Source organism: Canis lupus, chromosome 11 (genome assembly GCF_003254725.2).
Source record: "Canis lupus dingo isolate Sandy chromosome 11, ASM325472v2, whole genome shotgun sequence".
Classification (NCBI taxonomy): Eukaryota; Metazoa; Chordata; class Mammalia; order Carnivora; family Canidae; genus Canis; species Canis lupus.
In genome coordinates this window covers 73,195,003-73,220,030 of record NC_064253.1, presented here as the reverse complement: position 1 = coordinate 73,220,030, position 25,028 = coordinate 73,195,003, and the positions used below count along the sequence as shown (strand labels likewise).

At 48.3% G+C, this 25,028-nt stretch overlaps 1 protein-coding gene and 1 long non-coding RNA gene across 13 annotated transcripts in view; one reads left to right on the top strand and one right to left on the bottom strand.

Moving 5' to 3' along the window:
* CDK5RAP2 (CDK5 regulatory subunit associated protein 2) overlaps positions 1 to 25,028 on the top strand; it is a 153,703-nt gene that overhangs the window by 8,610 nt on the left and 120,065 nt on the right. For 10 of the 12 annotated variants that reach the window (XM_049116420.1, XM_049116423.1, XM_049116418.1 and 7 more), the window contains exons 3-5: positions 2,759 to 2,826; positions 17,017 to 17,127; positions 20,632 to 20,708. In XM_049116420.1, the coding sequence (XP_048972377.1) occupies positions 2,809 to 2,826; positions 17,017 to 17,127; positions 20,632 to 20,708 (206 nt within the window). In that variant the 5' untranslated portion in view covers positions 2,759 to 2,808. Of the gene's footprint in view, positions 1 to 2,758; positions 2,827 to 16,789; positions 16,900 to 17,016; positions 17,128 to 20,631; positions 20,709 to 25,028 lie in introns of all 12 variants that reach the window. The other 2 variants (XM_049116424.1, XM_049116425.1) reach the window with 2 other exon arrangements.
* On the bottom strand, positions 60 to 2,275 carry LOC118350211 (uncharacterized). Its single transcript, XR_007414160.1, has 3 exons — positions 1,737 to 2,275; positions 1,140 to 1,284; positions 60 to 765 (listed from the first exon to the last, which is right to left on the bottom strand). It is a non-coding gene; the product is annotated as an uncharacterized LOC118350211 (long non-coding RNA).

Here is a 25,028-nt window from a genome sequence, read left to right as displayed (position 1 = left end):
CGCCGGCCTTCCTCGCGGGCCGGGCCTCGAGCCTGGGGCTGGGCCTTGAGGCCCTCTGCCCATCGCGCGGCTGCTCCCGCTTCCCCAGCCCCGCCGGGGATTGAGGCCCCCGGGCAGCTTTCCTGGGCTCTGCTCCCCGCTGCCGGGCTCGGAGGGGTTCAGCCAGCGTTTGCGGACCGGGGCACCTGGGTGAGCCTCCCGGCGGCTGGGGGCCCAGCACGTTCCTGCGCGGCCCCCGGGGACACAGGTAGCTGCTTAGGCCGCGGGACACGCGCTGAGTGCATAAGCGGGCCATTGTGTTGAGGCCGGATTAGAGGACACTTTCGGGGGGCAGCTTGGCTTTTGCGGAGCGTCCTTTATGACTTCTGTTTCTGAAAGAAGCAAGCGCTGTCCTAAGTACCTATGGGAAGTGCTCATAATTTGCCTTGTAACATACCTTAGAGATACTGGGACTTGTGTGTTTTCCCCTCTTCCTCAAAGTGAGGAGCCGGCAGGAGGGAGAAGTTTGTAGAACAGACAGTATCAGGGTCGTGAGGTTTATTTCTAGAGAATATTTTAACTTACCGGCCCCCTCAGGTTTTCCTTCAGAACCTGGTAACTTCTGCGTTGCACACGGATCACGCAGTGTCTGTTGTCCCTGCACACGGGCAGTTAGGCGTGGAAAACCGCCAGGACTGCTTTCTGCGTTAGCCCATAGCGCAGTGCTTTGTGCCAAGCCCTGGGCTAAGTGCTGGGAATCAGCCTTGAACACGGTTACGGCCAGGCCTGGAATAGAGAGTCCAGCACGGAAATGTCCTGGTGAATCGTATGATCAACGTGATGAACAAAGAGAACGAGGTGCTGGGAGGTTGGGGTGCGGGGGAGGTGTGTCCTGGCGCAGAGGAGGTGGGCCGGGCAAGAGTTTAAGACAGCGATATGGAGCTAAGACTTGGGGAATGAGTGGGACCTAGGTAGGGGGGAGGGGCATAGGGAGGGAGGCAGGGGGTAGGCAGGGAGGGAGGCACAGAGGCGGAGCAGGGCCCATCTGAGGACTGGGGAAGAGCGAGTGTGCCCTTTGTCTGCTATGCGGGGCCCTAAGGGTGGGCCCCCATCCCCCTCCTTCCGCTTCTGTGCCCAGTGGTTCGGGTCGCCGGGCCTACCTCTGGGCCTTTGCTTTTGAAGTTCGTTCTTCGGTTGCCTTCCTCTGCCTGCTGCCTCGCTAACACGCAGGGCACCACCGTCTCCCCCCTCGCTCACTTGTGCTTTCCTCTCGGAACCTCGCTAGTTCTCTGTTGCAGTTTGTTCCTGTTGGTGACATACGGCTTCCAGGGTCTTCCAGGGTCGCACCACTTGTGCCCCGCCTACTTGACCACCTGCCCTGGGCCGCCCGTCCCCTGGTCCCCTCCTGGACTGCTGCAGTGTTCCCCCTGCTGCCCTGCTTCCTGCAGCGCCTTCGGGCTGTTCTCCGCCTGCGGACGCCTGGGTGCAGGCACGTTACCCTTGTGGGGGGCCCTTGCGGCTCGCATCCTGAGACGAGCTACCTCATGTACCTCCCCTCCTGTGCCCCCCCCATCGCTGTCCAGTCCCGTGGGCTGGTTCTCACGCGCACAGGGCCTGTCCCTCCCCCCTCCCGCCTTCTTGCTTTGTGCCTCTCTTCGGGTCTGCCCGGGTGGCACTTCTCGGTGCGACCATCCTGATTTGGCCCCTGACTTAAAATTGCGATCCTCACCCCACCCTGAATGTTTCCCGTCCTGCACCTCTCAGGTTCTCTCTGTAGCCCTTGCCACCTCCTCACATCCTGTGCGATTGTCCTGTTATCTTGTTCCTTGTCTGTCTTCTCTCTCTGGAATATGAGCTCCGTGTGTTTCCTGATGTCGCCGCCGAGCAGAGCGTAGGCCCCCCTCCGCGCGTGTTTGCTGGAAGGAGGAGTCCGTGCATTTCCTCTGTGTGGGGCCACCGCGCTCCGCGACAGCGCCGGGCAGCCTGTGCAGCGTGGTGTCAGGTGGTCACTCTGTGTCTGAGCCCCAGATCCAGAGCTGGGCGCAGGGTCACGGTCCCTTTCCCCGTTCTCTCCCCTGCACCTCACATGGTGCTGGGCTCAGAGTGGCTGCGTGGTGGCTGCTGGAAGGGAGGAGGGAGCAGTGGAGAGCTCTGGGCGTTGGCCAAGTCCATAGTCGCCCTCAGGCAGGGACGAGGACTTCCCGCCTGCTGCCTGCTTTTGAAAATCATAAACTTTTACGGGGACACAGCTTCTTACTTCTGAGTTGTCTGTGGCTGTTTTTCGTGCTGCAGCAGAAAAGCTGACGAGTTGTGACAGATTTTAGGCTTGGATAGGGCCCACAGAGCCTAAAATATTTCTTGTCTGGCACTTTAAGAAAAAGTTTGCCAACCCCGGCCAGTTAGATATGCTTCACGCGCTGACACGCGCAGACGTGTCCTGCTCAGCAAGTGACTATGTGACCAGGCCAGGGACGTACGTTACCCGCACACGCGGCGGTGCCACTCGCCCAGTGCGTTTTCTGGGTTCGTTCTGTGACATGTTACACTGAGGCCACTTGAAGGAATCTGTACATATTTGAAGTACAGTAGTTTAGAGCTTTCCCTAGACTCCAGTCAGCAAATCACAACAGGCAGAAAATGCCAGCAGAATAGACCGCGAAAGCTGCTCCTGCCTTTTTTTTTTTTTTTTCCTTTTCCTTTTCTGGGCTGTACTCCCTAATAGGGGTGCTGGGCAGTTTGCATACCACGCTGTTTTCCTGTCTGTTTTCCCTTTTTATAGTGCTCCCAGACGTGTCAGAAGAAACGGTGTCTCCCACCAGAGCACGGAACATGAAGGACTTTGAAAACGTAAGTGGAGACACCAAATCCCCTTCCCTACCAGGTGCTGTGTGTGGCCGCCGTCAGGCCCAGGAGGCAGCTGTGTCTCTCGAGAGGCATCGAGGCTGCCAGTCTGCCAGGTGATGCCAGGCGATGCCAGGCAGGGGCGTGCTCCACGGCCGCGCGGTAGCTGTGCGCTCGGCGCTGCCCGGCGCTGCCCGGCGCAGGGGAGTCTGGTGTATTTCTGGGGTCCCCAGCATGGGGCTTCCCTGTAACCTAAGGCATGTTCTTAGTGGTCCCTGTTTAATCCTCACTGTACCCCCTTGAGCTGTTGTGTATTATCTCCGGTTTACAGATACGACCTCGTAAGCCTAGGAGGGATCGTTCACAGCCACATAGTACTCGAGTGGCGGAGCTGGGATTCGAATCCAGGTTTTTAAGGATTCCAGAACGTTATTCTTCCCGCTGCTTTGTGCCACTGCCTTGCCTTTTGTAGGCTCCATCCTTGTTGCTGTTGCAGGAGACGTGAGCGCCCGTACGCGGGGCTGTGAACGGAGCGTCCGAGGATGGGTTACGTGGTGATGGATTTGGCTTCCTCGCTCGCTGTCTTCCAGCAGTGTGTCTTTCATTTGTTAGCGGAGGGGGCTTGTTGTCAAGGAGCAGGGAAATAAGGTTATTTTCCCAATTCCAATTCTCCTTAACAAGTTACCTGTTCAGCGCTCTCATTTATCACGGGAAGAATTAGACCCTTCTCCATTTGTAGCCAAATGAAATCCATGGCATGCAAGACACAGGAGATATTTATCAGGGAGAGATGGAGGACAGAGAGAAGGACGTTCCACAGTGATGTCTCTCTCCCCCCAGTTGTCTTTACAGAACAGAGCGGTACTGTCTCCAGATTTAATTTAGAATACTCATTACTGCTAATAGTTATCTGCAAACCACCAGTGACCAATTGAAGAAATGACTTGTCAGATCTCTAATGGAAACAAGTAATTTCTGAGCTTTGAGTTGTTCTAATTTCAACTGAACAACTCGATCTATGCTGTGGGGTCTGGGGCCTCCAACAAATGAGATTTGATTATTCCACATCGTGTATAATTAAAACGTGCTCTGCTATTAAATGGCTGTTTCTGTTTTATCATAAGAGTAATAATAGCTGCTGTTTATTGAGCTCCTGCTCTGAGCTGGGCACTTGAAATGTTCAGCTCTTCACGCGCGTCACTTTAATAGAAAAGCAGCTCCGCAAGATACAGAGTTATTTAATTTCTGAAGGGCACAGTTCTGAATTTTGTTTCTAGATGGAGAAACTTAACAGAATCTCAGGATTCTGAGATAAAAGTTGCACCTCTTATCGTCTGCCTTTTGAGCTGGGAGGACTCTCGGGCTGAGTCAAGCCCTGGTCGGTGTGGGTAGGAGACACCGAGGCGCAGGAAGTGACGGGCGGGGCTGCTCTCGGGGGCACCTGAGCCTGCTGGGGACCCTGGGCTCTGCAGCCGGGCCGCCCGGGGCTCGCTCCTCACGGGCTCCCCTCTGTCCTCTGTCTTTGCCACTCGCGACACCAGTTGCTGCTGCTGGGGGCCAGGTGGGACCTGAACGAGCGGAAGGTGGGAGCGCGAGTTCATGCTGCTGCTCGCGGTCCCCCCTCCTCTCCGTTGTCATGTCCGCGGTCTTTTGTCTCCGCTGCCACGTGGTTCAAGGCGCCCTTCTCCGGATGGGCTCCCGATGACCTAAACACTGTTTTCTTCTTGAAGGCGAGAGGGAGCCTCCTATGCTGATCTGTTTTAGGATTTATGTTTTTTCTTTATGACTGTGGTCCTTCGGCTGCTGTTCGGTTTTTATGGCATTAATATTTTTTATTGTAGCATTTTCCAGAGCAAGTTCTGCTGTTGAAATTGAAATGACCACAGTGTTCTCAGTGTCTCCCTTTCAAGTCTTTATGAGTCACTGAAATGTTCCGTTTGGCCTGAGCCAGTAAGTGCACGATGTCTGTAGAGGCGGCCTGAACTTTCTGTGGGATGCTTACCGGAAATGCTCCTGGCGTCAGTCGGACGCTAATGTTACCGTCAGCGTGCATATTGGGGAAGGGCTAGAGTAACCTTTGATTTAAAGGGAGACTCATGATTCCTCTTAGGCTGGTCTCACGCTGGGAAACTGAACGTCAGGGTCTATTAGCTAAGGTCTAGCAAGACATCCGGTTTCTGGTTTGGCTCAGAATTCATCTGTTCAGTGATAAATATTTTCAAATATATATGGCCTGTGCCTGGCCAGGGGCTAGGAAGTCCGTGGTAGATGGGGACCCGGTGAGTTTCCCTGGCAGGAGCCTCGCAGCCTGGTTGGGAAGATGGGTAGGAAGACAGTGCAGTGAGAGGTGAGGAGGGTGCTGGGGGCACGGGGGGGGGGGGGGAGGGAATGCAGGGAAGCCCCCCTGGAGGAAGTGTTCCTTGAGATGGGTCATCAGGGACAGGTGGGGATTAGCCAAGGTGAGAGGACCAGGAGAGCATCCCAGGCACAGGGACTCAGGCGGGGAAGGGCCGCGAGAGGCGTGCAGGGTGCGGGGAGTTGAGGGCATTCTAAGCTCCTTTTGGCTGGAGGGAGGCTGCGGCGGGGGTCCTGAGACCTGCGAGGCCCCTGAAGAAGGCAGGGGTCGAGGGTCTGCTGTGTTACACTGCCTTGGTTGACCCTTGTCTTGAAGATGAAGGGTAGCCGGCGGTGGAAGTTAGCCTGGGAAGGAAAGGACCAGAATCGTGCTCCTAAAAGAGCCCGGGATTGGTGGTGCGAGGAGGGAGCGGCCAGCCTGGTGGTGGCTGTGAGGGGCTGCTGGGGGGTGACGCCGGGGCAGCGGGCTGTGGGCGGGAGGGGCCGAGAAGGCGGGCAGGGTCCCCGACCCCGGAGCTCACCCCGTCCCTATGTTTGGCCCAGAGGCGTCTGAAGCCCGGGGAGGCTGGGAGGAGGTCTTCCGCACGGCAGCCTTTCCTGCCCCCTCCGCTGTCCGGGCGGGCCCTGGCGCCAGTGGGTGACAGCCGCCGGCCTTCTTTTGGGTCTTCAAACTGGCGATCCGTGGTCTCGTACCTTCACACGCTGAGGCGACGGTCACCGGGAGCACAGGCCCGGGGAGAGGCGCCGGCCGGGCCGTTTGACCTTCGGGGGGGCCCGCGCTGCTGGCCCTTCCCAGCCGCAATGTGGTGGGGCCGCTGCCCCCGAGCAGCCAGGCAGGCAGCGTCCCGTAAGGAGCTGTGCTGTGGTGTGAGCACCCTGGACTCCAGGGTCCCTCGGTTCTCTGTCACTCGCAGAAGTTTTTGGGTGAGTGGGGAAGACCCAGAACCTGGATCCACGTATCTAGTCCACGTAGCTATCTTACCTTACATAGAAGAGTTTGATTCAGGCTTTTTCTGTGACCTTCTGGGCAGGGAATGACCTGCATAGCTTTCCATCCCTGTTAATACTGGTGGACAGCATTATTTAATGACCCGTAGTTGGTAGAGACTTGGATCTAAGTAAGGGAAGGGCTTGAAACGTAGTTTACATAATCCCTTCCTGTGGGACAGTCCAGGTTGTTTCTATTTTTTCACTCCTACAAAGCTTCGATGAGTATCCTCCTGCGTGTGTCATTTTATAGTTAGGAGATTAGGCCCTTAGGGTAAATTCTGCTGCTCTTGTCTCGCACCCACCTGCTCTCAGGTGCTGGTGTTCTTGTAGCCGGGCTCTTACTCCTTTTTGTTGGAAATTCCTGGTCTTAGCTGAGGCAGTTGGTCAAATTCGGTGTTTCATCTAGGAGGATTGCACGGCCAGCTGTGTTGTGCGACCTGTCTGTGGTGAGTCACTTATGACCAGAGAATAACCCCCGTCATCCACACCCCCGGCGTCTGTGCTGCCTGGGAAGCTTTGCAGGCACCATGGTGTGCAGGTACGGATGGACTGGGGAATGACCAGGGTCGGGCCGTCGGTGTTGCTCTGCCACTACGTGACCCGTGAGCTTGGTGGAGTGGCTCCCAGAGTCCTGGCCTGTGTGCTGGGCTCCCCCGTGGTCCTGCAGGGGCCGCTCTCACCAACCCACATGGGTGGGACCTTCTTGTGTGCCCTTCCCTCTGCCTGGAATCCCCTTTCTCCCTGTCCTTGAAGGGCAGGCCTCCCAACCTTCACGTCTCAGCTTTAAAGTGACCTCGATGGAGGGGCCGTCCCTAATTCCTTCCCCAGCTCGCTCGAGACCCCCATTCTCTGGTAATAGGCACTCAGCACTTCTCCACTGTGGATCTTATGACTGTAATTATGTGTTTTATTTGTGCATTTGCTTCATGGGCCTCTCTTCTACTGTACCCCTGGTTCTCAGCACCTCACCTGCAGGATGGCGGGCGCTTGATAAATACTTGTTGACTAAATCAGTGTATCATCTTTTCTGAGAACATGGACCCGTCCGTTGGGGTTCCCTTGTGTGTGGTGTGGAGAGCAGGTGGGGTGGCTGCGGCGGTGGTTGGGGCACTCGGGCTTGGGGTGGGGGCGCGAGAGAGCGAGCAGTAGTGCCGGCCGGGTGGGCTGCGCAGGGGAGCCGGGGCTGCTGTGCTCACACGGGCCTGCGGGTGGCTGGCGGCCGGGGGTGCTCAGCGCCCAGGGCAGGGGGCACGCGTGCTAAGGGCTCAGCCCGGCCCCCTGCTCCCGATGGAGCGCCGTGTGTTCTCACCCTCCGGGACCCGGCTAGGCACTGGGCCGGGCGGTGTCCATGTGCACAGTCTTTTGAAGCCCATTTAGAAAGAGAATTGGATGGTCGTAAACACAGTATTCCTCTTGAGCCCAATACTGGTCTCGGGGACATTTGTCCCGGGGAGACAACCCAGTGGAAGGAAAAAGCTGTGCGTGGAGCTGCTTGTTGCCACATCGTGTACAATTGTGAGAAATTAGGAGCAAGGGGATGATATTTTACATGTTATCTCTTGGTCTTGCAACCTGTTCCCGAGGGAGGTGTCCCACAGACGCGGTTGGAGAGAGCACATGACTTGCCTGAGCGTGGTGCGCGGAGAACCTCTGAGAAGGCAACGTCGAGCCTGTGTGCTTTCCACGAGACCGGAATCCAGGAGTGCCCAGGAGAGCAGCGGCCAGATGGTCGGCTGTGACCGGTCCAGTGGAACCTGGAGCAGTCATTTCACCTGATAATCTCCTGTAATTGTGCAACCACATGAACAATGTGTGAGATAGAGCACGAGGCTGAAGAGTGTAAGAAGAGTTGACTTCGTAATGGAGTCCCATTCCAGGTCTTGCGTGGGGCGCAGTTCCTAAGTTCTCTTATGGCTGCAGTATTGTTTGTGGATGAGCAGATGTTTGCCTAGTAACTCTTTTTGTGATTTGAGGACACGAGGGTGAGAGTGTTGGAATCAGAAACTGATTCCAAAGTGCCGGCCTCGCGTTACGAACCTCGCCTAGCTGCTGGCAAATCGATCTCGCAGGCAGTGCCGTGAAGCAGAGATGCACGTGGGGCGGCAAGAGGTCGTGGTTTTTGGGAGGACTTTCAAAGAGCATGAAAGAAACCTGATGGTGGCCCGGAGACCTGCTTATGGAGTGCTTGAGCGGGACAGGAGCCCCTTATTTATTTTTTATAGATTTTTAAAAAGATTTTTACTTTTATTTATTCATGAGAGACAGAGAGAGAGAGAGACAGACAGATAGAGACACAGGCAGAGGGAGAAGCAGGCTCCCGGGACTCCAGGGTCACGCCCTGGGCTGAAGGTGGTGCTAAACCGCTGGGCCACCCGGGCTGCCCGACAGGAGCCCTTTAAAAGCCGTCCTCAGTCTCCTGCCTGCCCAGTGTGCGGCTCTGCCAGGAGCTGTAGCTCCTGCCGTTGCCACGACGCTCCCATGAGGTAACTGAGGTTTATCCTTATTTTATGGATGAGCCAACAGTGGCCCAAAGATGTCAAATAATTTTCCCGAGGTCACATGGCTCACGAGTGGTAGCACTGGGAGTTCAGTCTATTTCCAGTGACCCCAGGGCCCTTGCTCTTAGCCCTTGCTGCCTTGAGCCCAGATGATCAGGGTTGGGGGTGGGGGGTGTGGTGAGCTTCAGCTTTGGGGTCCCAGGCTTGCAGGCTGCTGAAACTGGTCACCAGAGTTAGGAGCCTTGTTTAGGTTTCGGGAGCGGTGGGCCTGGTTGGAGTTGCCCTGATTCTCTTTTATGTTACTGGATTTTGTTTTTCTTCCCTTCCTGACTGGAGCGCTAGGCCAGGGGAGGCTTTTGACGGGCAGTGGGGGTGGGAGGGAGCCAGACTTACAGCAGCTCCTTCAGAATCTGTCCTGCCACTGAGCCTCCCTCCAGCTTTGGGAGGCACCACCCATAATCACGTTGGGATGATTCCCATTTCGGATGTCTGCAGTTCCACAGCAGTCCTGGGGTTCTGAGGGCTGGGGTGTGGCAAAGTACAGCCCGTGTATTAGCTTACATTTCAGCATTAAGTTTCTAAGTCGTATTTGGTGGGTTTTATTTTAGGGGTATTTATTCCTCCTGTATGGTAAGCTGTTTTCAGTTTTTCCAGCTTGAGGCTTTTTTTTTTCTTACTGAATTTGATCCTCTTAAAGGGAAAAAAATACAAATGACAAGAATATTAATATATCTTAAATTTTTATGCCATGCTAGGCACAATACCAAAAATTCCAATCAATTTCTTTTAATCTTGTAGTGGGTCTCTGAGATAGGTATTCCTTTAATCTATAAAAGGAATTGAGGCACACAGAAAAATGAGCTTGACTAAGGTCATGCACCTAGTAGGGTGGTCTGGATTGTATTCATTCATCCATTTATTCACTCATTTAACAGATGTTGATGGAGCGTCCACTGCATTCCAGACACCATGCTAACGCCTCAAGGGAAATAGCCACGAACAGATAGATAGTGTCCCTATCCTCAAAAAGTGGGATATATTCATATAATCAGCATGATAATAAGTAATAGATATGTAAATAAAGGAGTGCAGATTGTGAAAAGTTCTAGCAAGAAAATTAAGTTATGTGTTCAAGAGTGACTTGGCGATCATAGAGATGGGGCCCACTTTGGATTGGGTAGTTTGGACGGGCCTCTGAGCTGAGATGGAAAGCATGGGGCCGCAGCACCCGACAAGTGCTCCAGGGAGGGCTGAGCAGACAGACGGGCTTGGCGTACCTGAGGACCAGAGAGGAGGCCGGTGAGGTGGGAACCTGGTACCTGAGGGAAGGATGGTAATGAGGCTGGAGCGGGGGCGGGGGCCAGACCTCTGTGCCTGTGGCAGGGAGTTTAGTTCTAAGAGCGATGGTCCTAAATCAGTGGTGTGATGTGAGCCAGACCTGAATCTGAGGCCTGTGGGGCTCTCCTTACATCACATTGCCTTCAGAGAGAATGAGAGAGACTGAGGAAGTCAATGGGGAGGTGGGCAGAGGGAGAGGGAGAGAGAATCTCAAGCCGACTCCCCACTGAGTGTGGAGCCCGATGTGAGGCTCAGTCCTAGAACGCCAGGATCATGACCCACGCCGAAACCAAGGGTTGGACGCTCAAGTGGCCGAGCCACCTAGGTGCCCTAAGAAGTTCTTAAATGTGTCCAAACAGCCAGCCATTGGGCATTTAGTAACTGTCTCTTACGTTTCAGAGTAGAACGTACAAGGTAAGTGTGGCTCCCAGTCTCTCGGAGATGACTTGGTTAGAAGAGATTACCAGCTGCCATAATGCAGTGCGATAGGTGCTGTGATGAAGAGAGCGGAGGGCTGGTGGAAACATTTAGAAGGGTCCCCCGTCCGACGTGATGGACTTAGAGAGAACCTCATGAGGAAAGTGGGATTAAGTGGAGAACGGGGCTGGCGTTGTTGTGGGAAGGATGGTGCCAGTATTTCATTGGGTTCACTTGGGCCCGTCTGGGGTTTGCATTAACCTTGTCAAGGCTGATTTACTGTTCTCTTGTTTTGTTTAAAACTCCTTTACCTATAAATAGGACAAATATTCTTTCAAGTGTGCTAAGAATTGTAGCAGTGTATACAATGCAGGTATTCTGAGCAACCTCCATAAATATTTTATTGGTAGCTGAGTAATAGAATAAGGTTTCTCTTTATAGGAAGCATCTGGTGCAGTAGACTTTTTTGTTTGAATGAATGTTTTATGTGCTGTTTCCTTAAAACATTTAAAGGGAGGCTTTAATGAACTTACCAATTGTTTCTGGTGCTGTTCTTGTTAGCAACAAAACTGAAAACTTAAGTGTTAACAAGAGAGCCAAGGACAGTTTGATGCAGAATCTGCTTAGCATTTTCTTTTATCCAGTCATAAAAATATGTATTATATGCTCTTACCAATGATTTTTTTTTTAAATTCTGGAAAACCACTCCAATGTGGATGTATTAAGATTCAAGTACAGCTATTACTATTTTACTATATTTCATTTTAGTTATGTTTAAATCAACTTTATTGAGATATAATTGACATGAACAAAATTCACCAGTTTTAAGTGTTGGATGAGCGGTGACAAATGTAAGGTGTCATAATCTATATATATATATATATATATATATATATATATATATATATCTTTTTTTTTTGGTATGTGTGTGTACAGTTATAGGCTCATGTAACCATCACGTCAATTAGAATACAGAACATTCCATAATGCCAAAAAATTCTCATGTGTTGTCTCTTTGTGGTCAAACCCTCTCTTTACCCCAAACCCCTGGCAACTAATGCTCTGGTCTCAGTCCCTATAATTTTTCTTTTTCCAGATGCCTTATAAATGGCATCACAAAGTAATGTAATCTTTTGAGGCTGACTTCTTTCCCTTACTGTAAGGTCTTTGAAATTCATTCGTGTTGCTGTGTGTATCATAGTTACGGAGTATTAGTCCATCATATGGATATACACTTTAGGCATTCACCTTTTGGAGAACATTTGGGGTCCTTCCAGGTTTTGATGGTTCTTATTAAAACTCTAATAAACATTTGTATAGGTTTTTGGGTGAATGTAGGTTTCCATTCCTCTAGGGTAAATACCTGGGCCTGGAATTGCTGAATCATATGGTAAGTGTAGATTTTCTGTTTTTGTAAGAAACTGCCACACTGTTACGCAGAGTGGTTGTGCCATTTTGTATTCCCATCAACAGAGTATGAGGATTCCATTTGTTCCACATCCTCATCAGCATTTGGTATTCTCAGTTAAAAAATTTTTTTAGCCATTCTGATAGGTACTAAAACTCATTGTCGTTTTAATTTATGTTTTCCTAATGACTGAAGATGTTGTAAATCTTTTTTTTTGTGATTGTCATCTGTATGCCCTCTGAAATTCCTTTGAAAGTTTTTGCCCTATTCTTTTTTTTTTTTTTTTTTTAATTGGATGGTTTTCTTATGACTACATTTTGGGAGTTATTTATGTATTCTAGATACAGTTCCTGTGTTGGATTTGTGACTTGCATATATTTTCTCCCAGTAGGTAGCTTGTCTAATCATTCTCTTTACAATGTTTTTCAAAGCAAATGTTTTAAATACTGACAAAGCCCAATTTATTGATAAGAAATTTTTTTTTTTTTTGATAAGAAATTTTTTTAAATGGATCATGGCCTTGGTGTTATAGTAAGAACTCTGCCTAGCTCTAGGTCCCAAGGATTTCCCCCTACGTATTCTTCTAAAAGTTAGATAATTTTATATTTTACATTGAGATCTGGGATCTAATTTCAGTTAATACTTGTTTAACGTGTGATAGATTGAGGTTCATTTTTTGGTAAATAGATGTCTAATCATTAGATCAGGTTTATTATTTTGTAGATAGATGTCCAGTTGTTCCCATGGCATTTGTCGAAAGTGAAAAGACTATCCTTTCTCCACTAACTTCTGTTTGTAACTGTGAAAATTAATAAAGGGCAAACCTTGTTTAGAATGGAGTTGGAGGCCCGCAGAGGGAGCTTTCAGCCCTGTCACTTGTCAGTCTCAGCCATACGTTGATAGGGCTTTGCTATGGCAGCAGGAGGAAGGAAGGTTTCTTAGTCCCCCGGCAACAGCGCAGCCAACCAGAGACTGCCACCCGATGAGAGGCCACCTCCCTTTCGGCTCCCGGTTTACTCCAGTGGGCGGACTTCCTGACTTCCCCCTTCCCTCTGTAAAACAGCCTTTCTTGCCTCTGTTCTCTGGACTGGCCTAAGTTTTGCTACCGCTTGCTTGTCCTGGATCGCAGTTCTCTGCTGTTCCTGAATAAACCCATCTTTTGCCATTACAAGAACTGGCAGTTTCATTTTTAAGGTTAATAGCAGCTTTGTCAAAAATCAATGAGTTGTAATTGCATGGGTCTATTTATGTAGTCTGTTTGGTTGGTCTTTTTCAAAGTTGTTTTCACCTGTCCAGCTCTTTTACTGTTCCATATAAATTTTATAATCAGCTTTGTTTCTACCTACAAGAAATCCTGTGGACATTTTGGTTGGGATTATGTTAAATCTATAGACCAGTTTGGAGAGAATTGACATCCTTATTTTTTGTATGGTCTTCGAATCCATGAATTTGGTAAATCTCTTCACTTATTTAGGTTCTTGATTTCTTCAGCATTTTGTGGTCTTACGGATACATAATGTTTTATTAGATTTATATTTATAAATTTACATTTTGTGGAGGTATTATAAAATGCTCTGTAAAAAAGCTTCAGTTTTCAATTGTTGCTAATTTATTGAAATATGCTGATATTTGCATATTTACTTTATTAAACTCACAAATTCTGGGATCTTTTTTGTAGATTCCTTGTGATTTTCTACATAAATAATCATATTGTCTTCAGATAAAGATGGTTTTATTTCTTCCTTTCCAAAATGGAGGCCTTTTATCCTTTTTCAGCCTCACTGTATTACACTGTGTAGGACTTCAAATGCAGTGTTGAATAGGAATTGTGAGAGTGTATGTCCTTTCCTTGTTCCTAATGTTAGGGGAGTAATGTTTTCCATCTTTAATTGAATATGTTGTTGTAAACGTATAGGCTTTTTGTAGATACCCTTTAGCAGATTAAATAAGTTTCCTTTAATTCCTAGTTTACTGACTACTTATCTCGAGTGCTGTTGGGTTTGTCAGATGCTTTTCTGTGTCCGTTGATACGATTGTATATATTTTTTTCTTCTTAGTTTTTTAGTCTGGTGGATTACATGAATTGACTTTTGAATGCTGAATTAGCCCTAGATTCCTGGGATAAATCCCACTCATGATGCATTAATGTATTGTATTTTTTTATTTGCTAAAATTTAGTTGAGGATTTTCCATCTGTGTTCATGGATGGCCTAATCTATAGTTTTCTCATAATGTTTTTGTCTGGTTTTGGTATTGGGGTAATATTGCCTTCATAAAATGAAGTGGGAAAGTTCCCATACCTCTGTTTTCTGGAAAAGGTTGTGTAGAAATAGCATTATTTCTTCTTTAAATATTTGGTAGAAATTGCTACTGAAATCATCTTGTTTTGGAATTTTCTTTTCTGGAAGGGTTTTTATTATTTTTAAGATTTTATTTATTTATTCATGAGCGACAACACAGGGAGAGAGAGAGAGAGAGAGAGAGAGAGAGAGGCAGCGACACAAGCAGAGGGAGAAGCAGGCTCCATGCAGGGAGCCTGATGTAGGACTTATCCTGGGTCTCCAGGATCACACCCGGGGCTGAAGGCGGCGCTAAACGGCTGAGCCACCCGGGCTACCCTCTGGAAGGGTTTTAATTACATATTCAACTTTTATTTTTTTTAAAGATTTTATTTATTCAGTGAGACACAGAGAGAGGCAGAGACAAAGGAGAGAGAGAAGCAGGCTCCTTGAAGGGAGTCCGATGTGAGACTTGATCCCAGGACCCCGGGATCACACCCTGAGCCAAAGGCAGATGCTCAACTACTGAGCCACCCAGGCATCCCTACATATTCAAGATTTAAAACAGATACAAAAAATAAAAATAAAAATAAAAAAATAAAACAGATACAAGATTCTTCTGGTTATTTTTTTCTTTAGTGAATTTTGATAATTTATGCTTTTCACAGAATGGTGTTATTTCATATAAGTTGTCCAGTTTATGTGTATAGAGTGGTATGCATTTTTCTCTTATTATCCCTTTAATTGCTGAGGGGTCTGTAGTGATAACCTCTCTTTTGTTTGATATTGGTAATTTATGTCTTCTCTCTCTCTCTCTCTCTCTTTTTTTTTGCAGTCTTGTTAGAGGTATATAAATTTCATCAATCATTTGAAAGAACCATCTTTTTAAATAGATTTTTTTCCTGTTGTTTTTCTGCTTTCCATCTTATTGTTTTCTGCCCTTATATTTAGCATATCAGTCATTTTGCTTGCTTTGGGTTTATTTTGCTCTTACTATAGCTTCTTAAGGTAGAAACTTAGATTGTTGATTTGAGACCTTTTCTTTTCTTTTCTTTTCTTTCTTTTCTTTCTTTCTTTTCTTTCTTTTCTTTTCTTTTCTAAGATTTTATTTATTCATTCATGAGAGACACAGAGATAGAGGCAGAGACACAGGCAGAGGGAGGAGAAGCAGGCTCCATGCAAGGAGCCTGATGCGGGACTCGATCCCTGGACCCCAGGATCATGTCCTGGGCCGAAGGCAGGCGCTCAACTGCTGAGCCACCTAGGTGTCCCCAAACCTTTCTTGTTTTCTAACACATTTAACAGTATAAGTTTTCCCCAGTCACCACTTTAACTATATCCTACAAATTTTGATATGTTTGCATTTTCATTTAATTCAGAATATCTTCTGATTTCCTTTGAGATTTCCTCTCTAACCCGTGGATTGTTTAGAAATGTGTTGTTTAATTTCTAAGTATTTGGGGATTTTCCAGCTTCTTTCTTTTATTGATTTCTAGCTTAAGTTTATTATGGTCAGAGAGCATGGTTTGATTTCAGTTCTTTTAAATTTGTTAAATTTTGTTTTATGACCCATGATATCTATGGGCATATCCGTGAATAAGTAAAGTGAACCTAGGGAAAGGTATAAAATAGCACAACAGCCAACCATATGTTCTACATCTAGATTCATTGATTAATATTTTGCCACATTTGCTTTATTCTTTTTTTCTGTCTCTCCCTACTCATTAGAGAATTAATTGCAGACATATGACAGCATCCTTAAGGACATTAGTGTGTATCTTTTTCTTAGGACATTCTCTTGCAAAATCATAATACTATTACCTAATGCAAAATTGTTATTCAATCCCCCCACTTATCCTTATGGAGCTTTTTTAAATTCAGTATTTATTGTATGATTTCATTGCACTTCGTAATCGTGCCTCCCTTACTTCCATTTATTTAAAAGAGTTCCCCAACCATTTTTACTTTAAGATTGTCATTAAGATTTTTGAAGAGTTCAAGCCTGTTATTTTGCAAATGTCCTTATATTTGGATTTGTCTGATGCAGGGAAAAAGTGACAGGCAGGAACTTTTTAAATGAAATTGCTTGCATTCAATGATTTATTTCAGGAAGGACAGTATGTCGGTTTGCCCCACCACTGGTGATATATATATATTCCCTTGATTTAGGGATAAATCCAGTAGTGTCTACTGGATTTCTAAATTGTAATGATACCAGGGCACCTGGGTGGCTCAGTTGGTTAAGCATACAACTCTTGATTTTGGCTCAGGGCATGATCTCAGGGTCACGGGATCAAACCCCATGTCAGGCTCCGTGCTCCTCAGTGGGAGGAGTCTGTTTGAGATTTTCTTTCTCCCTCCTCCACTTCCCTCTCTTTTCTCTCTCTCTCAAATAAGTAAATTTTAAGATAAATAGTAACAGTATCTTTTCCTTTTGTAATTAATAAGCCATCTGTGGGGTAATATCTGAAGCTGGGTGAATAGCATGTTCTCCAATGATCTTCTATCTGATGCTTTTAGCACTGCTGATTCTTACCTGAAGCAGTGGTTACCATAGTGGTTGTAGAATGGTGATTTTTCTGCTCCTTTTATGCTTCTACATTTACTAACTGGATTTCTTGTGTAAAGAAGAGATTTGCCTCATACTTTCCTTTCGTTTTCTTTCTTTCCTTACTTATTATCAGTGTGGAGACATGAATTCTTTCCTCAGTCAGTATCCATTCCAGTGCTCAGCTTGTCTTAAATTTGGCTAGTGAGAACCACTTACTCCTGGGTTGGTACAGTTGCAGCAGAGGTAAGTCTTCTGTAGTTAACATTTCAGTCCATTTGTAGCCTTAGGAGCTATGGGGATTAATGCAGGCACCATGGTTTAGACCTTGCTTTCGATAACCCTTCTGTGCTTATTTTCCAGCAAATCACTGAATTGAAGAAAGAAAACTTTAATCTAAAGCTCCGCATCTATTTCCTGGAGGAAAGAATGCAACAGGAATTTGATGGCCCCACCGAACACATCTATAAAACTGTGAGGTCCCACTTCTCACTGCCACCCCCGGTGTCTTTGCTTGTAGTCCTTCCCAGCAGAAATTTGATTAATATTTGTTCTCAGTTAGCTTGAATAGACAGAGCTGCTTTCATTTAATTTGAATTGATTATGGGCAGCATAAAGACAATAGGATGATCTTAATATTAAGCAAAGAGATACGAGATTAATTTTAAGGGAATCTTTTCTCCCTTTTTAAAATCCAAATTCTGATTTACTGTCTTTATTTATCTCAGTTGCCTTTTCTTAATTATTTATAATTTAGATGAAAGCAGTGAAGTGGTGAAATGTCTTTGGAATTGTAGAGTCCAGGTAACTACTGTTACCAAGCAACTTGTGTTAGTTGGTAAGTCGTGTTACCAACTAGTTGCAGATTCCAGGTAATTCCTGTTACCAGCTAACTCGCGTGGCCATAGGCAGGTTACCTCAGCTCTCTGGGCTTGCTTTCAGAGGGAGGTGATAATCCCTCTGTCACAGAGTTATTTGTGTGGATTAAAACGAGATGACAGATGAAGAGCCCCAGCACACAGTCAGTGCTTGACAGTTGTCATCATTGTCTTACTGAGCTTCCCTTGGCAGCCCAGAGTTAGGACTGTCAGTTTTCTGTGCTGTGACTCTTCTGTGTTCCTCGTGGACGTACTTGTAACTGTCAGAAAAACGTCTGTTTCCGTCTGAAGTCTTGACCTGGGGGCCTCTGCCTTCAAAGTAGAAAACAGAACTTGGCTTTCTTGAAAGGACATGAGTATAAACAATATTTCAGTGCCCATTTTTTGGCTTTCTCCAATAGGTTAGCCCTTGGCCTGGGAATTATTCCATCTTTTCTCTTCTGAAGTTTGCACCAGTAGAAACTTTTGAAGGGGAAGAAGGACCTCTATTTGGGGTTAGCACATGAACTTAAACAGGCTTGAATAGGGATTGTATTGTACTTCTGAGCCTTTGCAAGAATTAAAAAGCTCCCTTGTCCCATAAGACAGTTTTTTTTTTTTTTTTTCCCCCTTTAATGTGAGAGTGAAAAGGCAATGAGGGTGTCCCCTTTTCTGGAAGGGAGTGAAGATGCAATCACAGTTTGAAGGAAAAACCAATAGCCTAAAACATTTTATATGTAAGTATGGTTACATACTTCTAGGGCGATAGGGAGCCAAAGTGTAATTGCTTGCTCTGTGTCTGGCACTGTCCTGGGCATTTGTACATCTTATTTTAATTCTCAAGACAGCCCTGTGCAATGGAGATTATCCTCATCTTGCAGAAGAGGACACTGAAGTTCAGGGAAGATCAGTAACCTGCCTGATGTCGTATAGCTACTATGAGAGGTGGATTTTGAATGTAGGCCTGCTGACCTAATTGTACTATGCTGTTTAGCTTTTTTTTTTTTTTTTTTTTTTTACGCAGTCTGCTTAGATGACCTGATTTAATTGTACTTTTATTTCAAGTTTTTAGATAAGTGTACATGGCTCAAAATTCAAAAAGCATCAAAGGAATACACTTAAAAGACTTTCATCCATCCTTGTCTCCTAGTTCCCCAGATCTAACCAATGTTATTAATTATTTATGCAGAGGAATTTTATTTATATACGAGCAAGTGTGTGTGTGTGTGTGTGTGTTTGTATAAATCCCCCTTTTACAGAAATGCAGGCACATTCTGTTCTGCACCTTGCATTTTTCTTTAACAGTATCTTGGATATCTTTCCTTAGTGGTTTAAGAACTTCTTCATTCTCTTTTATTGTGATATTCCATTTTCAGCTTAATTGGGATCTTGATTTTTGGTTTGGATACTGATTGCCACGTGTGTAAGTTTATAACTTGAGGTATTGGGCTTGAGAAAAATAGACTAGTGGACACATTAGCCCTCCATCCTTTTAGATTCATGGGTTGGGGTGCCAGTTAGTTTGTCAGAAAGCAGTTTAGATTATCTGGTGTCAGTTCCTACTTAGAAATTCTCTGCCCTTCTTAGAGCAGATGAGTTATCCTCTGAAGGGTCTTCACAAAACCAGTCGGAGACCGATGCACTGGCATGCGGTGTCCTTTATGCAAAGATCAGCTTCTTTTAGAAAATGTTCGGCCTCACAGATGACTTGTTTAGTTGCCGTTGCTAACACTGAAGAAAATAACAATTTTGAGCCCTGTCTGCTAGGCTCCTCTCATCTGTTAGCTCGTTTGCTCCTCAAATCCCCCACGTCAAGGGGGCTTATATTGTTCATTTGACGCATGAGTGGCCTGAAAGGAGAAGCTTTGCTTTCTTACCTACTGGACTTGTATTTCCAAGGACAATTATAGGCTCGTGCTTCTAGTTTCCTAGTTGATGCTAGCCGGAAGGCGGGGGCTGTGTCTCCCCTGTGTACCACCGTGTCCTCTGCGCATGGCCCCATACTTGGCTTCTTACGGGTGATTGGTATATTTCTGTGATGTGAAAGGATGAGTAAATGAGCAGCCACTGACTTGGGATGGTTTCCTCCTGGTATAAGGAGGGGAGGCAGAATTTGAACCCATGTCCTCATTAACGGATTGGTTTTCATTCTGGCTGGCTTCTCATGCTGGGGTCCTCGTGCCCCTAGGGCTGTTGGCAGAAAGGTGGGAGACATGTCCACTGAGATTGTAAATTTTACTGGGAATGTGATTCTTGTTTAAAATAATAAGCATGTATTATGGAGTAGGATGTAAAATTGATGTGAATTATGAAAACAGGAGCAAGATTTCAGGGAAATCTTGGTTTTATAGCAGTCCCGTGCAAACTACACACTCAGAGGCCAGTCTCCACAGCGTGAGTTCCTGTAGTGCTTTGTTGGATACATCCGTGGACCAGTTTGGGCAGAAGCCCCCCACTGCCCCGCTGTCTCACATTGCAGCCTGTTTGCCGGAGGCTCAGTCTTCGGGTTCTCCCGTGAGTTAGAAGCCCGAGGCCATGTGTGACTAGGATGGTTGGCTGGAGAGCGCTGGAGTCCTTATAGACACCTTGCCCCGTGCAGTCGCGGCTCTTTCCTAAGAGCCCTGGAATCTTACACTGAAACGAGGTGGGCAGCGATGTGCCCTCCCACTTACCTGTCCACAGGTTTTATTTATTTTTTTTGAAGCTGTACCACGTTCCCACTGCCATGATTGTAAACAACCAGAAGTAATTGCTTTGGAATGGTAAAAGCAAACTGCAGAATTGCTTGTAAATTTGCTTGGCGGAGGGCAAACCATTTTTAAATCAGCCTCACTTGTATGACATTTATGCCTCAGTGTTTGAATGCACTGGCTGTTAGAAGCTTGGAGAATTTACATAATTGTTCCAAGTCTTGAGAAATCCAGGGCTTTCTTTGGAGACCACCAGTGTTTAATAATTCCCTTCTCCCTGTGCCCTGAGGCTAATGAGGTCTTGAATCTAGCATCTGCCCATTAGAAGCATCCTGTAAGTGAGTCTGTGCTGAAAGCCGCTTCCCCACCGCAGACAGTCATGGGTCCCGTATTTTACACTGTTCCTTTTCTCTCCTGATCATGCCCGGAAGAACATCGAACTCAAGGTGGAAGTAGAGAGTCTGAAGCGGGAGCTCCAGGAGAGAGAGCAGCTGCTCATCAAAGCCTCGTGAGTACCTGTCATCTGTCAAGCTTGCAGGGCGCCCGGGGGCCTGGTACCGGAGGCCGGGTGGGCCCGTAAACCACAGCCTGGTGCTTTCTCAGCCGGTTGTTGGCTGGGCCCTGAGAACCCGCCAGGCCCTGAGGACTCCCAGGAGGTGATCATTTTTATTTAATTCGTCTTCAGCAGACTTTTGAAGTGTAATTCACTTGGGGGAAAACGTTCCCCTCCTAAGTGTACAGCATGATGACTTTTCACTAAGCGCACACGGTTCCATGGGCCACCATCCAGATCAAAAACCAGAACATGAGCACCCCCACCCCCAGAAGTCCCCTTTGTGCTCCCAGAGCTTATCCTTCTCCACCAGGATAACCCCTGTGCTTCGTTCTGCCCATTTTTGAACTTTATAGGAATGGAATCGTACACTATACACACACCCTTTGGCGCCTGGCCTCCTTCCCCACCATATACTTGTGCGATTCGTCCACGTCCTCACTTCTAGCAGTAGCTCATTCATTTTCATTGCTGTGAGAGCCCCAGATCCTGAGGGACTCCTGTGGTGAGTGAGGCTGGGGGGCCGAGGGTAGGGCTTTAATCAGAGTAACTCGTTTTGTATCTGTCCAGTGCACTGGGGTTTCTTGTAATATTTTGTTTCAGAGAGGTGTCCTGCTTGAAACATATTTGAAAACTATTATTTTAGTCACATAATTAACTTAAATATATATTGAACAATAAGCCCAGTTTGGAGGATACAGTCTGTGGCTCCGTAGTTGTCCATTCATTCCTAAACACGTGTTCGGTAATTGTGCCGTACACTGGGAATTTGCAACGAGACCTCCCCTCACTTCGGCAGCTCGGCAGGCTGGTGAGCTCCCTAGCACCCCTGGAGCCTCACGGAGGCGCAGTGACAGAGGGGAGTCCAGCGGGGCTCCAGTGGGACACCAGAGTGCACAGAGCTTCGCCTAGCGAGCGAGGGGTAAGACCTCTCCGGGCTGACCCACCAAGGATCTGGCTGAAAGCTCTTGTGGAAATGCATCACTTGTCCTGGGAGCCGAGCCGCTGGATCTGCTGGGCCAGGAGCATGGGGTCGTTGGCTTATTGGGACCGAGCTGCTCCGCTCTGGGCCAGGCCGTGGATTCCTCCCATTGCCACACGGCCAGCTGCTGGGAGTTGGGCTGCCGCTGGCTTTGGGGACACTAGGCTAGGGGCTCCTGGGTTCAGGCTTTTCCGAATTATGGCGACCTTGTACACATGGTATTTTCTGAATGAGTGAGTGAATGAATGAGTGTGAGTGAATAATAGTAAATATGTTTTTGGTTTTTTGGTTGCTGTTGCTATTTTTTTTGTTTTGTTTTGTTTTTTGAAGCACATCATTTCTCTGGCAGGAAGTCAAATCCGCTTTACCAAGTCTGGAAGTCAGTAGTAGAGTTTGAATTTGGTCTGTTTCGTCCTCAGCGCGCTGCCTGCTGTGGGCCTTAGCTAGGACTTGGCAGCAGGCACGTACGCACGGAACCCAAACTCAGGAAGGCTGCGGGCTCCCTTCGTAGCACACGCGGGGCAGGAGGTTTTCAGGGCTCGTGCACGTGTTTGTACGTGCGGATCCCCACGCTGCCCCAGCAGACCTTTTTAGTTCTGACCGGTTTTATTAACTTACACAGAAGAGATTTCTTAAGCAGCTTCTGTGTGCTGCACTGGCCTAGGTTCCTGGGGCTGCAGTGTGATCCAGACAGACACGCGGAGGGGTGGTGTCGAGGAAATCCTTGGAATAATCAGCATGTGAGTACAGAGTGGGAAGAGAGCCCTGAGAAGACGGGTGGTCGGAGCAGATCTGCAAATAGAGATGTGTCCAAGGAAGGGGTCCCGAGGACGGAGTTCTCAGGGGAGATGCGAGGAAGCCGTAGGAATTGACTGCTGCGCGTGTAGCTCTGAGGAAACACGTCCTGCAGGGTCTTGAGGCCACAGCAGAGGTTCTCCCAAGGTCAGTGGAGCGCAGTCGTGGGTTTTGAGCAGCGGACACAGAGTGGAGTCGCGTAGAGGTCCCCGGCTGCTGAGTGGGAAGTGCTTCGTAGACAGGGCACCGGGGAGGCAGGGGGGTCGGGCTCGTCTGGCAGCTCCGGTGAGGGTGAGGGTCGGTGGTAGACGTGGAGGGCGCGGCAGAGGGGCGTTCGCCGAGCGGAGTCCGTGTGGCTTGGTAGTGGATGGGAAGGCAGATGTCCGGGCTGACGCCTAGGTTAAGGGTTCAGGTCACGGGCCCTGTTTAAGAATGTTCACGATGACGTGATGGCTCCCGCTCTCCACCCCGGCTCTCTCTCCCGCCCGCAGCTCACAGACACCAGAAGTGCCCTGTTCCTGCTGCTGCAGCTTGCCCTGGCCGCCGCCTCTGCCTCGTGTCCCCCCGTCGCGTGCCTCCCGTTACTGGCGGGTGGCACATGGCTGCCTGGAGCCCACCTTGCAGTCTCCTCGCCAGCTTCTCTGGCAAATCGTCACACTCGTAGGTGGGCCGTGCTCTGCAGTTTGAATCTCGGGCAGGCTCCACGCCCAGGCCGGAGCCTGACGCGGGGCTTGGTCCCATGACCCCGAGGTCACCACCTGAGCTGACCTCGACAGTCGCACACTTACTGAGCCCCCAGGCGCCCCCAGTACTTTGCGGTTGATAAAACACTTGCCTCCGTTTGCGTGCCATCATCTCCTGGGAGCTAGGCTGAGCCTGAGGAAACCCTCAGTTTGGGGGGATCAGGCCTGGAGAAGGGAAGGAGCGTGACGAACACCCCTTCGGCGGGATGGTCGAAGCTGGCGTTTGAGCACGAGCCCCTAACTTCTGCTCCAGCACTGGTTTCGTATTCTTTCATGTCTTGTAAGGCCATGAGCCTCGTCTCCCTTAGCGGAACGTGGGGCTTCTCAGCCGTTCCTCCTTGCGGGGCCTCTGCGCCTTGCCTGCCGTGGGACAGCACGGTGCCTGCCACCTTCCTGCTGACTGTGCCTTTCCCTTCACCCCAGCTGCTCAGCACCTACAAGCGTGTGAGGGTACATCCCTGTGGTGGAAAAACACCTTTATTAATGCCCTCAACTCCCTTTTACACTTTCATGGTTGTTTTGGGGGGCGGCGGGGTGGAGGCAGGTGGGAGATGTGGGACCTAGCCCAGGAAAGCCCCTGCTTTTTCTCATGAACTATAATTAGAATGGAAAGGCTCAAGAGGAAGTGTTGACAGTTAAACGGGGTAGTGGGGTGGTATTTATAGAAGATTCTTTTTTGTGTCGAGTGGAATGCTGGATGAGACCACTTTGTCCCACCCTTTCCTCGCCGTAGGTCGTGCTCTCTGTCTTGTCTGTTGGCCCAGATTCTGTAAGAGAGACGGGGGATGAACTGGCGTTTATGGAGACCCTCCTTTGCCCACAGCCTGCGCCTGCCGCCTGGCCTGCTCTGTCGGTGTCCCCCTGCTGCGAGGCGGCCCGTAGTCCCGTTCGAGTACGGAGATGGCTGGGGCTCCGGGGAGCTGGGGAGCCTGGTTTGGTAACAGAGCTGGGATGGGTCTGGCTCCGGAGCCCACTGTGCCTGTTGTGGAGAAAACACATATGTGTGCTGGCTCTCGTTGTTGTATTTATCAGTGACGATGAGGGGACATTAAAAACAAAGCAGACATACTGTCGGGAGTAAATTTTAACTCTGTAGCTTTAAAACACAAACAAAAATAATAATTCCATTAGTAGAGGAAAATTGCACCATACTGCTGAGTATAAATTTTATTGCTACAGTAACTGTAAAATACAAAGATGATAAATGAAAAGTTGGAACATTTATTATTGGGAATATATTTTATTGGTATAACTAAAATGCAAACAAACTGAGTAATACCAGTACTTGTTAAAAATTGTAGTCCGCCTCTTGACAACGTATGTGTTTCCATCTATAAAACAGCCAGGCTCCATCTGAGCCGATAGAAAGGAGACGGTGTATTTGCCCTCGCTGGGCAAGGGTTGGGCTGAGGGTCGGGGGAGGAGGCTCTAAAGCCCAAGGGCCAAGACACTCAGGGTGATTAGTGGGAACTCAGGACCGGAAAAGTCCCATAGCCAGGGCTCAGGGGGGAAAGCCTCCAGTCCAGAATTCTTTCAGCCACATGTACGACCTTTTGAGGTGTGATAGAAATGACTGGGTCCCTGTGGACTCCAGACAGCCCCGCGGGAGAAGTGAGCCGAGGGGTGGGGGCCGAGGACATTTCGGGACGTTAGTCGGGGGTGGCAGTGGTGGCCTTCATTCTGGCCAGAGGATGACCTGTTGTCAGCTCGCAGGGACGGACAGGCCTCTCCCAGCATCTCGGCAGGGGCTGTGGG